Here is an 18,416-nt window from a genome sequence, read left to right as displayed (position 1 = left end):
CATATATAAACGCATCCGACCTTCATTCATTGGTTTACACACTTCTTTGGCAATAGTGACTCTAAGTGGATATCATAGGTATTACAGTAAATAAATTGTATTGGCAACCGTATCTACGATACTACGATATTCAATATGGAATCACAGGAGTGCAAAAATTAAAAAACAAATAAAGAGAAATAAAGTTTATTTTATCATTGAATTTTACTTTTTGCTATTGAAAAACACAAACGGAAAAACAATTGCACGTTTTTTCTCTGCCTTTTCTATTTCGCTTGTCATTGTCTTTGCCTTTGCTTTTACTAAAATGAATGAGTACTGGGACAAGGAAAGTGTTAGTTATCGACGGCATTAAATTTGATTGTCTCGGGCCATGTCTACACCTAGCAGGTTTTAAAAATTTTATTTATTTATTTATTGTTCTTTTTTTTTTTTTTTTTTAACCAAGAGAATTCTGCCCTAATACGTCTGGAAAAAATAAGTATTTATACAATCACGTTTGTAGAAGAAAAAAGCTTCCACAGCCAACCGCATTCATTCATTTTTAAGTACATTCTTTACAATGGGTGAAAAATATTTGTCCTTAATACCCCCATCCTTCGCATGTGTTCTTTAATATGAAGCAGTGCAAGAGTTTGTAAATAAATGGAAACAAAAAGCACCTGTCTAATACAGTGTATCACAAAAGGGAGTACACCCCTGGCTTTTCTGCAGATATTTAAGTATATCTTTTCATGGGACAACACTGACAAAATGACACTTTGACACAATGATAAGTAGTCTGTGTGCAGCTTATACAATAGAGTTAATTTATTTTCCCCTCAAAATAACTCAAAATATAGCCATTAATATCTAAACCCCTGGCAACAAAAGTGATTACACTCCTATGAAAAAACGCACATCCCTAAATGTCCAAATTGAGTACTGCTTGTCATTTTCCCTCCAAAATGTCATGTGACTCGTTACAGGAGTGCTGTCAGCATTGCTGTAGAGATTGAAGAGGTGGGGGGGTCAGCCTGTTAGTTCTCAGACCATACGCCGCACTCTACATCAAATTGGTGTGCATGCCTGTCACCCCAGTAGGAAGCCTTTTCTGAAGATGGTACACAAGAAAGCCCGCCCGTCTTATCAGACCATAGGACATGGTTCCAGTAATCCATGTGCTTTGTTGACATGTCTTCGCAAACTTTTTATGTTGGTCTCGTGTGACGTAGGAACAAAGTTTGTAGCAGTCAGTGACATCTCCACAGTTAAACCTTATTAGTTATCAGTGTCCACATGATGACGCTACAAACGCAAAATCTGCACATCTTCAATTGGGACGGAGTTTTTAAAACCCTCGTTTTCAATGCCCAAAATGTGCTTGTGGATCATAGGCTGAACCGTAGAAAAAGTTCTCCTTTTTGCCAAATACCCTGCTACGAGTAGACATGTCCTTGGTGACGGGGTAGTTGGCTAAGGCGACCCCATTCAGCCTGTTAGTTGCTACTCTAAGCAGTTGTGAAAAAGGTTTTTCCATATCACTCTAAATAAATGATGAATCAAAAATCGCACGTAATTTTGATCCCCCCCACCCCACCCCCCGTCGATCCGAGACGTTACTTTCCTTCAGGTTAACTAGGAGAAATCACCTATTGACTAAAACTCCTGTTTGGAAAGCCCCTCCCAAACCCATATGATAGACTGGCCATTCCTTTTGTTAAAAGCAAAGGCTGTTGCAAAAGAGAAAGTCATAGACAAGTTAAATAGAAATGGCAAAGATAAAAAATTGCCATTGTTTTTTCCCTTTGTGTTTTTCAATGAAAACCAGTTAAAGTCAATGACAGTATATACTATTATATTTTCATTTATTTACTAATTTATGTCTCTTTATATTTATTTATTCATTCATTTATTTTAATTTTGGCACTCATGTAATTCCATTATTCAAAAGCATTTTGTCAAACTTAACAATCGTACAGTATTTCGCCCTTGCATGCCACTTTTTTTTTTAAACCTTTATGAAATACTGTTGTTTATATTTTTAATGTCAACTTTAATTCTTCCTTTCCTTGTCCCCTTTTTTTCAAGTTCAAGTTTTTTTCTTGAATTTATTTTTCAAATATGAAATAAAGGAAAAGACACTAGATCGTACTGTATATGTCGCCTGTCAGCTGTGATCATTGGTAAACTTTAGCTTGTAGATTTATTGCCAAAACCAACAGAGCCTCATTGTGCAAAGCAGGAACACCCTGCAAACAAAGTAGGTAACATTGACTCCAGCTGGCAACCTGCTGCCGTCATTCTGCTTGCTTTCCCACCTTGTTCATTTTCTGGCCTTGATTTAAGACTGTGGAGACATACACCTTTTTATCCCCATCATGGAGTAATTCATTGTGAAAGGTGAGTCTTTAAACGGTAAGCCATGCTGCTTCAGAACTTTAAATCGGTGTCTACTCATTTCATGATTTTGCCATTTTGATTTTTCTTTTTCATTATTTTCTCACTCCAATGGAGAGTGGGTTTAATCACTAAACGCCATGTGAGTATAGGGTAAGGCTCTGGTGGTCACTTACCTGTCCACCTGTAGGTTGCAATGGAATCCTTGACAGTGGGATGTCCAGGGCATATCGTTGATAAGGTAGGGGATGGAGCGATCCTGCTGAAGGAGGTTAATTCAAGCAACACTAACCCTCAGGAGAATGATCTATTCCACGAGGATGCCCAGGTAAGATCAGATTGCTCTAATTTCATTATCTTATTAAAAATGTATAGGAATTCCAATGACGCTGATGTGCATTATTGCCGTTTCACAATTAGTTCTACCAATTATCAAGCAATAACCAAGATTCTGAATTCGTACACCTTCATCACAAGGGACAGGGTTTCACATATGAATCAACATTTGTTTACATTTGTCTTTTTAAAGACATTACCCTTTGTGCAAATACAAGTCAGTTTTATGTGGCAATAACCATTGTTGCTATTTAATTACTCATGTGTATGCTTTCCACCCGCTTGGGGGCTAAATGAAACATTTATATGTTTGGGACTTATTTCAAATTAACTCACTAGAAGTTAAATAATTAATAACTACACACAGTGAGGAGCAGAAGTATTCAATATTGTTACCTGTGCACTCCACAGTCAGTCATAATCCAACTGCTAAAATGGGCAAGACCAGAGAGCTTTCAAAAGACACCAGAGAAAAAATGTTGAGCTCCACAAAGCTGGAAAAGGCTATGGGACAATTGGAAAGCAACTTGGTGAGAATAAATCAACAGTTGCAGCAACTGTTAGAAAATGGAAAAGGCTAAACATGACTGTTAATCTACCTCAGACTGGGGCTCCATGTAAAATCTCTCCTCGTGGGGCATTACTCATGATGAGAAAAGTGAGGGCTCAGCCTAGAACTACACGGCAGGAGCTGGTCAATGACCTGAAGAGAGCCGGATGCACAGTTTCAAAGGCTACTGTCAGTAGAACATTACAGTGCAATGGTTTAAAATCATGCATTGCTCAGAAGGTCCCCCTGTTGAAGCCAGTTCATGTGAAGGCCCGTCTGAAGTTTGCCAGGGACCATCTGAATGATGGGAGGGGTCATGGGAGAAAATCATGTGGTCAGATGAGACCAAAGTAGAACTTTTGGTGCAAACTTTACTTGCCGTGTGTGGAGGAAAAAGAAGGATGAGTAAAATCCCAAGAACACCATTCCCACTGTGAAGTATGGGGTGGAAACCTCATGTTTTGGGGCTGCTCTGGGGGACAGGACGACTGTATTGTATAAATCAGAGGATGAATAGTGAAATGTATCATCAGTTATTGAGCCACAACCTCCTTCCCTCAGTCAATGACTTGAAGATGAGCTGTGGCTGGATCTTTCAATATGACAATGCTCCGAAGCACAACCAAGGAGTGGCAGACCTCAATCCAATAGAAAATCTTTGACTTGAGCTGAAACTTCGTGTTTCTCAATGACAGCCCTGAAACCTGACAGATCTAAAGAAGATCTGTGTGGAGAAATGGACCAAAATCCCTTTTTCCATATGTGAAAACCTGGTAAAGAACTACAGAAAGTGTTAGACGTCTCTAATTGCAAACAAAGGCTTCTGCACTAAATATTAGCACTGACTTTCTTAGGGCTACAAATACTTATGAACCCCAGTAAATTACGAATAAATTATTGAAAAATCATACAATGTGAGTTCCGGTGTTCTGCCAAAATCTCCTACATCGGCGAAACGTGAGTCGAATTTGACACCCAAAGTACTACCGTGCGCTCTCAACTTGTTTTGTTTAGATGCATACAGGCAGAACGTACTAAAAAATGCCTTAAGAAAATACTTAAATGTAGCTATATAAATCAGGATGGTTAAAATACACTATGTGACTAATGTGGTCAACTGCTTCAAAGCTAACACAAAAAAACACAATGGTTAAAAGTATTAGAGGGTAATACATGCGAAAGGTATTTTTGAGGCAATGAAAAGGTACTAAAAAACTAAATGAAAACGGAAATAGTGAGTTCTCGCCTCTTCTAACCGATGTGCGCATGCGTGCGTGCAAATGCTTGCGCAAGCGTGCTGAGCATTGTGTAGGACGTTTCCCCGCGTAGTAAGGAATTGCCGAACACCGGATTTTTATTTTAGATTATGTCTCCATAAATGGAAAAGCGTCTATGATTGAAATTTCAGACCTATACCTATTTTCTAAGTGGGTGAACTTGCAAAATCACAAGGGGTGCAAATACTTCTGCTCCTCACTATACATTATTTAAAAAGAAAATGGTCTTGTGCTGTACAAGATTTTACAGTATGAACTGTTGTGCTTCTATGGCCAGGGGTCTCAGCAGTCCAGTCAGCCGTGGTGGAGAATCAAACTTTTTGTGTGGGAGCCGGTGCTCTTTGGTACCTGGGATGGAGTCTTCACCACGTGCATGATTAACATCTTTGGTGTGGTTTTGTTCCTGCGTACTGGCTTTTTAGTGGTGAGTACGTACTGCTAATTTGCACAGTGGAAACTCACATTTTGTATGTCCCTCAAGTTAAATGCCTTATGAAATAGAGTTCATGAGTTTGAATTGTAGTGAAAATGCACTGAAATCTGTAACCATATGCAATTGGGAGACAGCATTCATGATGCCGTGTTGATGAATCTTCCAGGGCAACACAGGTGTGCTGGTCGGTATGCTCCTTGTCTCTATGGTGGTACTGTTTGCATTGGTCACAGTGATGTCTGGGATTGGCGTGTGTGAATTCTGTGGGGTGGGAAGTGGAGGCGTGTACTCCATGATCTCCACAGTCCTTGGAGGCAGGTTGGGAGGCAGCGTGGGCCTTCTGTATGTGTTTGGACAGGTAAGTACTGAATCGAAATAATGTCAGACCTTTTTTGTGTCACATTTAAGTAAATCTGACCACATTGTTTTCTGTCACAGTGTGTCGCCGGTGCCATGTACATAACAGGCTTTTCTGAGTCTGTAGCACAGCTACTGGCTCTTAAGAGCCAATGGGCGGTGCGAGGCATGTCCGCTGGAGTGCTGTTTGCCCTGCTTGGAATCAACCTGGCAGGTGTCAAGTGGATTGTGAGACTCCAGCTGCTGTTACTGGCGGTGTTGGCTGTCTCCACGCTTGACTTTGTCATCGGTACTTTTACACATCTTGACCCAGGTAGGGCAACATTCATGGATGTATGATTGACAGGACATACCCTAGGATTATTGTTGGTAAACTTTGTTTTTGCAGTTTTTTTTTCTTTTGTACTCAGCCATCGATTGCTTTACAGTACTTTTCACAGTGTTTTGCCACAGCAGCATGTTAGTTTAAAGAGGTACTACTTACGGCAGGGGTCGGTAACCTATGGCTCACGAGCCAGATATGGCTCTTTTGACGGCTGCATCTGGCTAGCAGACAAATCTTTAATTATTAAAAAAAAAAAAAAAAAAAAAAGTTTCGTTATCCTCCTTTGCGCATTGCCCAAAATGGCGACGGACAGCGGCAACTAGAAAGCTGGTTCGCAGTAATTTTGTTGGGAAAGAGGCAAACATATATATTGTTGAGTCTATCTACTTATCTATCAATTACATTGGCAATGCAGATGAGGCAAAGACAGTGTTCAAGTGGGGTTGCTGTATTTTGCTGTCGAAAATAGCAGCCGATGTGCGCTTGTGCATGAAGTAAACATCCTTCGTTTGTAGCTGCATTTTCAACGTTTGTCAACTAATTTTAGAAACCTTTTTGAGAAGATGGCAAAAAGAAAAAAAAGACGAGGAGTTTCGTACTTTTCAGCAGGAATGGACAGGGGAATTTGCCTTTGTGAGAGAGCAGGTTCTACGGTGTGTCTAATATGCAAAGATAAAATTGCATCTATGAAAAGGTCAAATATAAAGTGGCACATCGACACCCGCTATACTACGTTTGAATCAATATATCCTGCGGGGTACAACAGGAAGAAAGCACGTCAAGAGCTACTATCAAGAGTGCAAGCTAGTCAGCTTCAACTCCGTGTTTGGACCCAACAAAGTGACTGGAATTCGGCTAGCTTTGCTGGCGCTTTAGCAATTGTGACAAACAGAAAGCCATTCACGGATGGGGAGTATGCCAAAGCATTCATTTTTGATGTTGCCAATTACTTTTTGACGACTTTTTGGATAAAGAAAAGACAATTAAACGAATAAAAGACATGCCTCTGTTGGCAAGAACTGTTCACAATCGTACCATCATGATGTCAAATCAAATTGAGGCAACGCAAGTGAAGGACATAAATGCGGCTCCGTTTCCTTCTCTCGCTTTGGATGAGTCAACAGACGTAAGCAATTTATCCCAGTTCAGCGTGATTGCAAGATGTTGACCATGAAAGGGACAACAAGAGGGGAGGATTTTTTCAAGTCCTTCACTGAGTTCGCAAAAGTAAAAAAAAAAAAAAAATCTACTAATGGATAAACTTGTTTCAGTGTGCACTGATGGTGCTCCGTGCATGGTGGGGGAAAAAAAGGATTCGTGGCGCTTCCTGAACATGAAAAGTGACGCATCTTAAGTTTCTCAACACCTGCATGAAGCTTAACCCCACCAAGTATCAACCAGACTACTAAGCCATCAGCAAAACCATACAGCACCAGAAGTCGCATTAATGATATAAAATACTCATCATTGATTAGCAGCAGCCTAACAATGTTATTAAAAATAATTCAGAGACTGTGGTGTTCATGCAAGGGTGTAGGTTTGGTCTCCACATTGGTAGGGATTATATAACAGCATTACCTGCATGTACACTTTTTGCTGGGGACGGGACGTTAATAAGACCATACAGATTGGGTTAACGGGGGTCAGGGCAACATTTCTCATGAATATGGACCTAATTATTTAAAGGCTAAATGATGATGATGACCTTTCATATGTATTAGTTCAAGTGATACATTGTTTGATTCTACCTTTGTTTTCAAAAACTACTAAAGAAACATTTTGAAAACTTAAAATGTCTGGATTTTTAATTTTTTTTAAATTTTTTTTAGCAAATTTAAAAATTGCTATACTTGAACAGAATTTAAATTATATTAACATACACATTAATCTCTTAACTATCCAGGAATGCAAAAAAATAAACAATTGTCTAAAGACCACTCAACATTGTCTAAATAGATCAATTAAATATAACTGAAAAATGATCTTAGCGTATAACAAAAATAAATAAAAATGGAGCCTTCCTTCAGGTAAAACACAACTGCTTTTCTCCACAAACAACCAAACTCGTCAAAAAAAAAAAAAAAATTAAAGCTCCTTTGGGCTGCTTTAAGACCATATAAATAAAATAAAAATGAAAATTGGGGAGAAGGGTTAAACCTCGGTTCACTACATTTCTCACAATTAACGTTAACAGTAAAAAACATACTGAAGGACACTTCTCTCTAAGCAGCTTCCTACTCGAGTTTTGCAGGTCAGCAAACTTTTACAGTTTAATGTTATTCTAACTCTGATGCAGGTCGGACTTACAGTAGCAAAATTATTGGTTTGTTCCCCACGTCAACAACATTGATGTCTTTTTACATTACTTACAGTGGTTGCTGCTGCTGGCTGAAATAAAATTCTTATATCCCTCGTATTCGAAGGGAGCGGAGAAGGCGACATGTTGTCGACATGTTGTATCTCTGTCTGGGCTGTGAGTGCGTGCGTGTGGGGGTGGGGGTGGGGGGCTCATGTAATCAGCCAATCAAACGTGTGTTTGAGGTAAAAAATTGACTGGCACATTCAGCAAGTGAAAAGGGGTAAATGTCAGCCTGAACATAATGAAAGTAATTCACTTAATAATGGTAGGGTCAATTCTATCCATACAACATCTGGAAAGAATCTAAATTATCTATATAACTGAAATCATGATATAATGCCAATAAGGTTGCTTAAAAGTTGGTAGGGACAATTTGAGCATCCTGAAAAGTTGGTAGTGTCCCTACCGTCCCCATACAAATCTACGCCCTTGTGTTCATGGCTTTCTCAGCCACAAAGGTTCCAGATCCCTGACTGATAGTCGTCTCAAAAACCTCTGTTGAGCATGGATAATATGTGTAGACCAGTAGGTGTCGCTGTACTATCACTTAGTGAAGCAAGGGTGTAGGTTTGGTCTCAATATTGGTAGGGAAGATATAACAGCATAAACTGCACGTACACTTTTATGCTGGGGATGGGACATAAATAAAACCAAACGGAATATATTGAACGGGTGTCAGGGCTACATTTCTCACAAATATGAACCTAATTAACGAATAGAATAGAATAGAATAGAATAGAATAGAATAGAATAGAATAGAATAGAATAGAATAGAACTTTATTGTCATTGTGGGCAAAACGGCTAAATGATCAATGTGAAATAAATCTGTATTGACTTATAATAACTTTCGTGTGTATTGGTTCAGGTGATACAACATTCAATACAAACTTTTGATTTCAAAAACTACGAAAGAAAAATTATCTATCCAAGAATGCGTCCACTTCTGGAAGACACTGGAGCACCCCTAGACTCAAACTAAAGTATTGTAATATAAAAGTAATTTTGGGGGGAAAAATCTGATATATCCAAGGACCGATCAACATCTGAGGCATACTAGACTACCTGACTCGAAACAAAGGACTCTCATGAAATTCTGATGTGTGATTTTATTTCACAGATTTTTTTTTCATGTCAGTTAATGTTCATATTCAGGTCAGTGCCCCCCTAAAGTGAACCCATTCTTGGATTGGTCCCTGTTTTATTTTTTTTGTTTTTTTATTTAAGGGACTCTGAAGGCACCGCGTCGCATTACCATAATGCACATAACGCAAACAATGATCCAAATGAGGGACGGCTAGCTTGACTTTGTTGTTCCTTGTGGAGGCTGGCCTGACCGCAGAAGTTTTGTAGGTTAGCAAGTCCACACAGTTTAATGTTATGCTAAGTCTGATGTAGGTCGGACTTTCAGCTGCAAAATTAGTGACGTTTCCACCACCTCAACAAAATTGTAGGGCTGTCAAACGATTAAAATTTTTAATTGAGTTAATTACAGCTTAAAAATTAATTAATCATAATTAATCGCAATTCAAACCATCTATAAAATATACCATCTTTTTCTGTAAATTATTGTTGGAATGGAAAGATAAGACACAAGACGGATATATACATTCAACTAGGGATGTCCCGATCCAGGTTTTTGCACTTCCGATCCGATACCGATATTGTTTTGCACTTCTGATCCGATACCGATACTGGCCGATACCGATACCGGCCTATCTGAGCACGTATTAAAGTTTAAAGTTATTTAGCCTCCACACTTAGTTGTCAGACTCATGTTGAAAAGGGTTTTAGTACTCTTGATAACAACTAGCCAGCTGAATTAGGTGAGTTTGAATAACACACAATGGTTGGTAACAAGAAACTGACCTGTTTATTCAGTGACAAACACAAAACATTCTAAATAACAAACAGAAATGGCATAGTCAGTCAGTAAAATGTGCAAATAATATTGTAAACTGTCAGTGGAAAATCCCACAAACTTCCCAAGCTATTAGATGCTTTTAATGTTTCGTGCATTAGTTACAAAAATTGTATAAAAAGCCTCTCAGGTTTAAATAAACGACTATTTCAGTATCAAGTTAACATTTTAAAACAGTAAATAAAATACTCAAGTCCCCATTCTGTATCAGCAGCTTTAAACTACATTCAATTAATTTAATTTTGCGAATCAACTGTTAAGGTTGTTAAAATTGCTCCCGTTATTCCATAATTTCCCTTCTGTCTACTTTTGACATATGAAAGTTTTAAAACTGTTTTGAAGATAGATTCAAGTCAAGATTTTGCCGATTTAGGAGTATTATAGATAAAAAGTTAATTAGGTTCGCTTGGAAGGTTCACTACAACAGCCTACAAGGGAAGTCTCCTGCTTTAAGATGGCGGCTGTTTACTAACGCACGTAGTTTTCAATGCATGTGTTGCCAACGGCGTCGAGTCTGTCATTTTGCATCTAGTTCTATATACATATGATATCTATTAGACAAGCATGATGTTTATGCTGCATTCCAGAGCAGTGGGATGGTACCAGTTCTGACCTCAAAGCGTTCCAAGCAAATGTAAACAACAATGATGGCTGATCGCGACGAGGTGTTTTTTTTATTTTGGCCATCCAAAGACATTTTGACCTCCAGCGAACCTGCCTTCCTATAAGCTATCAAATAGTAGAGGAAAAACGACGGCTTCGTTATAGCCCCCACTGTGAACTGCCTTTGCCTTTCATGTTTTGTTTTTTTTTTCTCAAAAAAAAAAAAAAAACACAAAAAAACCACACAAAAAAACAAAAACTCACACAATGTGAAGTTTAAAGGGTTTTTGGGACAATTGGCCCTAGCCCAATTCTTTACCCTCCACTTAACAAGACACAAGGGTATTGCGATAACTTGATAGTAACCTTTGCTATGTGTGGAAGTCATTTAAAGTTGTGAATCAACCGTTAAAGTTGTTAAAATTGCTCCCGCTATTGCATTAGTTCCCTTCTGTCTACTTTCAACATGTGTAAGTTTTAAAACTGTTTCATCATTTAAAGATAGATTTAAGTCAAGATTTTGCCCATTTAGGAACATTTTAGATTAAAAAAAAAAAAAAAGTAGGTTCGCTAGGAAGGATCTCTACAACAGAGCCTTCCTGAGAGGTCTACTGCTTTAAGATGGCGGCCCGTTTACTAACGCATGTAGTCCTTAAAACATGTTGCCAATGCAGCCGTGTCTATCATTTGCATCTAGTTCTATAATATGTGATATCTACCGTATCATGTGGGCGTAGTTTGTAGGTATAGACCCTACTCACCTACGTCACAAAATGACGTGTCGCTGTATCCGGCCGCATATTGTCCGTATTTTTTAGACTTATTCTCATTGTTTTCAATTAGTCGTGCAAGTTATAGAGCAATTCCTGGAAGCCCCGGTGTTATCTGACGCTGTAAACTCATTGGATGCATTGCATAAAAGGCGTTATGTGGAAAAGCTTCAGTTTATCCATTCGCCAGATCCAAATTTGATGCCTAAATCGATGTTTTTCGACCCGCTCTCTTCGCCGTCTTTGCCTGACATCTGCTAGCTACCCTGATATTTACAACTATCTTGTCCACACAAAATCAGCCTATTCTCACGAAAGTTTGAAAAACTTTAAGAGCTTGGAGGTTTATAAATACTTCGTTGCTGGTTGGGTGAAACAGGTCCTCGTCCACGAAAATTCGGCAGGAATCTATCGTGTGCTCGGGAAGGTGAGTTACGAAATTTTCAATTCAAAATCTTTTGTTCTTGCTAACATCCACTGTCAAGTCTAATGTATTTCATGTCATTTGTCAATGGAGCTAGGGCTTTTAATGTTTATATGGTTTAGCGATAGCACTCTCACTACATACATACGTATATAATATGTAATAAATATGAAGTGCGATAGCACTACTCCAGATTGTCCCTAGTTGAATTTATTTTTTGGCTTTTGACCTCAATAGTGAAATTGTAAATCAATTGTATGACAACTGTCTGATTATCCCCTTATAATTATATTTTTTCAGGTAGTTCATTCACAACGTCTGAGTGTATATTGTCGGCGATTAGCCTAGCAATGATCTTAATTGTGGTTGTCAGCCCAAAACCCTCTAAATATATATTAAATGCATCTTACCAGATATAAAATGACTACTACATAATCTGTGGTAGTCGTTTGGGGCCCAGTTTTCTCGTCGAATTGCAGCAGTCCATCTCGGTCTCCTCTCCGGGTCTCTTGGAATACGGTAAAACTTCAAGTCTCTCCGGCTAGCTTCTCTGTTTTTGCAACCGACCGCCACACACGACTTCACCATTTTGATTATTAATGTTAACGAGCAGAAAGCCACGCTATAATAGGAGGAATTTACGAAGCACTAATGCATTAACATGACGAGTATACGGACAACATGGCGCGGGGGCGTGGCTGTGACGTCACGTGAGTAGGGTCTATTATCGGAGCCACTTAGCATCACGTTTGCAACGGCGTCTTCCCCACTCCTGCTCTGCTCTCTCGTCTCCGTGAGTCCGTCTCTCTGACTTTTTTTATTCAACCAACTTAGTAACGCACAGTAATGCACGCCTTTCCCGCCTCAGTAACGGTTACGGCGTTGCCAAGATGAGAAAAGTAATTAATTAGATTACTCACTACTGAAAAAAATTTCGCCGTTAGTAACGCCGTTATATTGTAACGCAGTTATTAACAACACTGGTGGGACATAACGCAGCCGTCGTTTTTCCTCTACTATTTGATTGCTTATAGGAAGGCAGGTTCGCTGGAGGTCAAAATGTCTTTGGATGGCCAAAATAAAAAACACCTCGTCGCGATCAGCCATCTTTGTTGTTTACATTGGCTTGGAACGCTTTGAGGTTGGAACTGGTACCATCCGAGTGGGATACATCCGACTTCCCACTTCTCTGGAATGCAGCATAAAAGTGTTGGATGGTGCGTCTTTACTCACGAGAGATAATGGCTCGTCATCCAGAATGAATTCTTCGGCAATGACTCTTGTTATTCCCTGGGCTTTGGGACTGTCGAGTGCCAGTTTGTCACGCATAGCAAAAGTTTCTGCCAGTGTTAGTTGTGTAGGACTTTTCTTTTTGTCTTCGGTTTTCTTAACATACTCTTTATATTGTTTGTGGTGGTATGTCGCTAAATGCTTGATTAGGTTGGTTGGATCCGATACCGATGCGCATTTTTTTGCCCGTATTGGCGTCCGATCCAAATATCGGATCGGGACATCTCTACATTCAACATACTGTACATAAGTACTGTATTTGTTTATTATAACAATAAATCAACAAGATGGCATTAACATTATTAACATTCTCTTAAAGCGATCCATGGATAGAAAGACTTGTAGTTCTTAAAAGATAAATGTTAGTACAAGTTATAGAAATTTTATATTAAAACCCCTCTTAATGTTTTCGTTTTATTAAAATTTGTAAAATTTTCAATCAAAAAATAAACTAGTAGCTCGCCAGTGTTGATGTCAATAATTACACCATGCTCACTCATGGTGTAACACATAAAATCAGTTGGACCCAAGCGCCAGCAGAGGGCGCCAAACACCAAAAAACAAGTAACAAGCGAACATTACACTGCTGTCATTTTAATCTGTTTGAGCGGGGCATGTGCGTTAATTGCGTCAAATATTTTAATGTGATTAAGTTAAAAAATTACCGCCCTTTAACGCGATAATTTTGACAGCCCTACAACATTGACCTACTTTATGTAACTGAAGTCATTATATATATGATGCAAATAAGGTTGCTTAAAAGTTGGTTGGGACAATGTGAGCATCCTGAAAAGTTGGTAGTGTTATGTCCCTACGGTCCCTATGCAAACCTACGCCCTTGTAGTAAAGCCATTGTTTATTCATTATTTACTGAGACTTATTTTATCCTACAGTGCTGTATAAACCGTATCTATTTTAAGGTAGAAACAATTTAAACTTTTTATTTAGTCATTTCTCATTGCAGTTTGGCATATATACATGATTCTATTTTTTTTTTTTAGCTGTTTTAAGGAATTACAAATACACGTTCAATATCCATGTCTTTTCAAGTAGGCATTTCAAAATTAATTTGCATCTGTATCTAAACTGTGATGTGTATATTTATACATAAAAAAAGAAATCAAATCAAACATCCAACTACTCTATATGGCGAATCTGAACTCGTTTTGTGCAGATCAACAGATTATGTAGCCTAATACGGAACTACTACCTAAAATAATCACACGTCCAGGTTTTTCCAGTTATGGGCTGTGTGTTGTGGTGACCTCATAGTTGGCAGGTTGCCAGTAAGTCCCTTAGCTGGCTGGAACAACCCAGATTAAACTGCACTCACTGAACACTCAACTACAGTACATCCTGAAGGAGAAGCTTTTATTGTCACCGTCTGTAACCGTAGCTTATTTCCGATTTCTGATGTTGTTCAAACTACAGTTAAAAGTTCATTTACTTGTTTATATCAACTGTGGTTAAGCGTTATCCATCTTTTTTGAAAGTATCAAAGCTTTGTCATGCTCCATAAGAGGAGAATTTCTCAATTGTAATTCATTCTGACTCTTTGAGTGCGACACTACTGCCAAGTTATTGTCTACGAAACCGCAACCACATCAAGTTTGACCAAAACATTCCCATTGTGATGCAAGCAAAGCCATTCCGTGTAGTTGAAGACTTTTCCCTGAAGAAAGCTATAATGTGGTCCTATGGTCACGGCCTTTGGGTGTTAACCAGACTCACCCACATATTTGCAAAATGACAAAGAAATAAAACTGGAGTTCAGATGAGAGGCCACTTTCTACCCTTGCAACCCAAACATCTCTGCGCTCTTCACTAATATGCAGCTGCCAGTCATCTCAGTGGGACCTGCCCTACCACTGTAACCTCACAGCCTGATGATTTGGGTGACAAAGAGGTCAAGCAGAGGGAGAGGCCTCGGACACATGCAATCTGCATTCCATTGAGTATCGGAGGAATGCAGAACAAAAAGAGGAGTCGCATTATTTTCTTTTACACCCTTCTTCACAATATGTGCAAATAGTCTTGTTCATGTCTTAATCACATGTACCGGTAATAATTTGGCAGACTGCAGTGCAAAAGAGCTTTACATAACACTTTCATAGCATTAAGGATGGACCCTCTATACAAGTTTTATTTATCTGAACAAAGGAAACCAGGTGCTTGTCTAAATTCAAACTTCGCGCCCTCAGTCCATTGCAGATTTTTTTTCAATAAATGAATAAATGCAGTATTTAATGAGGCTGTCCTGATCCAATTACGTACGTAGTATCTCACTCTCGCTGCTGCCGCTTTTCTTGGTCAGGCAGTGCACTGGAGTTGCTTATTAAAAGTTAACGATGATTGATAGACGTTAATGTTTGATCTTGCCAGAGACTCTTGGAAGCCTAAGCTTCAAAGCAACGCATGCGCCAATCATCGTTTAACTTGTAAAACTGTTGCTGTGGCAACTCATTGTGTGTAAGCTTGTGCGGATTTGAGTGGACATACTCAATGAAACATTTAATAAAACAAGCATTTTTTAACTTAATTCTTGTTTAACCCCTTCAGACCTATAGTAAGCGTGCTACTAAAGCAGGGGTCCCCAACCTTTTTTTCACCACGGACCGATGTTATTTGGGTCTTTTGAGTCTTTTTTTTCCACCGACCGGTGTTCTGACAAATTTTACAACCCATCAAAAATTGCAACGATGCGGTTCTGCGCGTGCGCGTAACATCAAACATAGCCGCAAAATGCGCAAATGCAGCGATTCCAAAGTAAACCCGACAAACTTTCTTGAAAGAAAGGAATATTAACTTACGTTTGATCATGGAAGGACTTGTAGAAAAGTTCTCCTCAGATCAGAGGTTGCGCTAGACATTTTCGTTGTCTGTCATTTTGACTGACAGGGTCATAAAAATCCGGTCATAATCTATTTTTACCCGTCACTTAAATTTTTAAAATGATAATGATGACATATTCAATAGTATTTAGTTTTCATTCATTTTTAATTAATATTGTAACGCTTGCTTGGCGGCGAAAAATTAGACACGGAAGTCGTGGTATGTTTCTCCCTCCTTTTACTTTGCTTACCGCCAACAACACCAACAAAACAACAACTCCACCCCCAAAGAAAAAGACGCAACTATATAGACCCCAATCACCAACGTCACACAATGATCTTAATTGTGGTTGTCAGCCCAAAATCTTCTAAATATATATTAAATGCATCTTACCAGATATAAAATGACTACTACATAGTCTGTGGTAGGGATGGGAATCGAAATCCGATTCCAATTCGGAACCGGTTCCGAGTGTTTCGAGGCCTCGACATCACAATGAAAAAGCCTTAACGATCCCTTTAACGATTCCTAAAGATGCGTATTGCGTCGTGACGTGTGTTGTTGTCCAGACGCATCAAACTAGCATGGCACCAAGAACCACTCGCTCCAAAGTTTGACTACACTTCACCAGGAAAGAGTGTGAAAATGAAAGGTTACGACGGGTAAGCACGAGCATTGCAGCCATAAACATAACAATGACAGAACGTAGGTTCAAACGCTCGAAAGTGTGTCCTCACTTCACGAGGAAAAATGACAACAAAGCGACTTGCAGTCATTGCAAGGTGGAGATAACTGCATCGGGAGGGAATACGACTGCGCTGTCCTCACAGAGAGGCTAAGGCTCAGTCCTGGCTATACAGCTAGCTAAACTCCCAAATGACGATGCAGAAGACGTTGGTATAATTTGCTGACTTTATTCAACCATCACTTGAAGAGTGAAACTAAGAATAGAAATGAAACAAATCAATTTCGTCCCCAATAACAAACAGGTTTGCATCAACGTAAATCAGCGATGATTAGCTGCTAATAACAGTAATAACAAATGGTTAGCATTCGTTCGCTAGCATTAGCACATCGTTCAAACCACTACACAACTGGATTTAAGTGTCCGATCGCGAGTGGAAACACAACAACAACAACACAAAAGATGATACATACAGGCGTTGCCTCTGTAGATATTAACATTAACAAAGAACGTAGGCTCGTAGAAGTGTTTCCCTCTCTCACTAACTCGCTCACTCACTTGGATGCGGCATTTCTTCTTTAGGTGTAAGCGCGCTCTTCTTCACGTGAGCGCGTTCTTCTTCGCGTGAGGAAGCGCAAGGGCGCCCCCACTTGAGCGTGTAAGCGCCACAAAAACTAATAGGCATGCAATTCAATGTAATGGTAAAATAATACACGTTAACTCAGCAGTCCCCAAACTGCGGCCCGCGGCCCAAATACGCCTCCACATTTGGTCTGGCCATTTTGAATTTTTTTTTTTTTCCTCAATCGTGTTATTTATTTCCTGGCCTTTTCCTTGAAGAATTCAGAGAGGGTTATTTGGTTATTATCTATTTAATTAATAGTGTTTTTATTATTAATGATTATTATTATAAAGAATCCAGAAAGGGTTATTTGATTGTGGCTTTCTGAAAAACAATAATTTTTTACATTTATGCACTTCTGCAATCGTCACACTTTTTCTGTTACAAACTGACCCCGGCCCCTCATCAGAGAAGGGAAAAGTTATGTGGCCCTCACAGGAAAAAGTTTGGGGACCCCTGCTTTAACACATATTGCCAAAGGCAGAACAACAACCTATCTGCCAATATATACCAATATTTTTTATTTCTATTAGATAAATTTTTCAGTAAAATGTTACACATTCTTGTGTATTTGCCACTTATTGCCACAGTTAACATTGAGGCTTTGGGCCTCTTTTGATCTCGTTGTGAGTTTGTAAGGTTGTGACTTCTGATTAAACAAACTCGATGCCAATCAAAACGTTTGTTCTTCTTTTTCCCCAAATTAAAATCGATAAGAGAATCGATAAAGAATCGAATCATTAAGCAATATCGATAATGGAATCGGAATCGTAAAGATCCTATCAATTCCCATCCCTAGTCTGTGGTGATCGTTTGGTGCCCAGATTTCTTGTCGAATTACAGCAGTCCATCTCGCTCTCCTCTTCGGGTCTCTCAGAATGCGGTAGAACTTCAAGTCTCTCTGTCTATCTTCTCTGTTACTGCAACCAACCGCCACACACGCCTTCACCATTTTGATTATTAATGTTAACGAGCAGAAAAACACGCCTTAATAGGAGGCATGCATGCGGCAATCTAGTCCACTAATTGGATGACGCGCTGGCACACCGGGTGCACCAGTAAGAACCTCGCGTTGATGTGTCAATCACGGTGCCACCGCCAGACCCCGGTGACGCTACAATATTCTGACAGAATAGCCAACGACGTCATGCATTAAGAGAGACAATAGCTAATTAATATGCTCATTCGCCACCCTGTGGTCTGGGGTGTGAATTGCAACCTGTCAAAATGACGGACGGATTTTATTTTTTTCCGT

At 39.2% G+C, this 18,416-nt stretch overlaps 1 protein-coding gene across 1 annotated transcript in view; it reads left to right on the top strand.

Annotated features, from left to right (window-relative positions):
- The first annotated feature begins 2,227 nt into the window (after nucleotides 1–2,227).
- LOC130927220 (solute carrier family 12 member 8-like) overlaps nucleotides 2,228–18,416 on the top strand; it is a 44,580-nt gene continuing 28,391 nt past the window's right edge. The window contains exons 1-5 of the mRNA XM_057852892.1: nucleotides 2,228–2,382; nucleotides 2,570–2,707; nucleotides 4,820–4,966; nucleotides 5,142–5,333; nucleotides 5,414–5,645. Coding sequence (XP_057708875.1) covers nucleotides 2,576–2,707; nucleotides 4,820–4,966; nucleotides 5,142–5,333; nucleotides 5,414–5,645 — 703 coding nt within the window. The 5' untranslated portion in view covers nucleotides 2,228–2,382; nucleotides 2,570–2,575. The remainder of the gene's footprint in view (nucleotides 2,383–2,569; nucleotides 2,708–4,819; nucleotides 4,967–5,141; nucleotides 5,334–5,413; nucleotides 5,646–18,416) is intronic.

Source organism: Corythoichthys intestinalis, chromosome 12 (genome assembly GCF_030265065.1).
Source record: "Corythoichthys intestinalis isolate RoL2023-P3 chromosome 12, ASM3026506v1, whole genome shotgun sequence".
Classification (NCBI taxonomy): domain Eukaryota; kingdom Metazoa; phylum Chordata; class Actinopteri; order Syngnathiformes; family Syngnathidae; genus Corythoichthys; species Corythoichthys intestinalis.
Note: the sequence above shows the minus strand (reverse complement) of the source record. Positions and strands in the feature narration are given on the sequence as shown.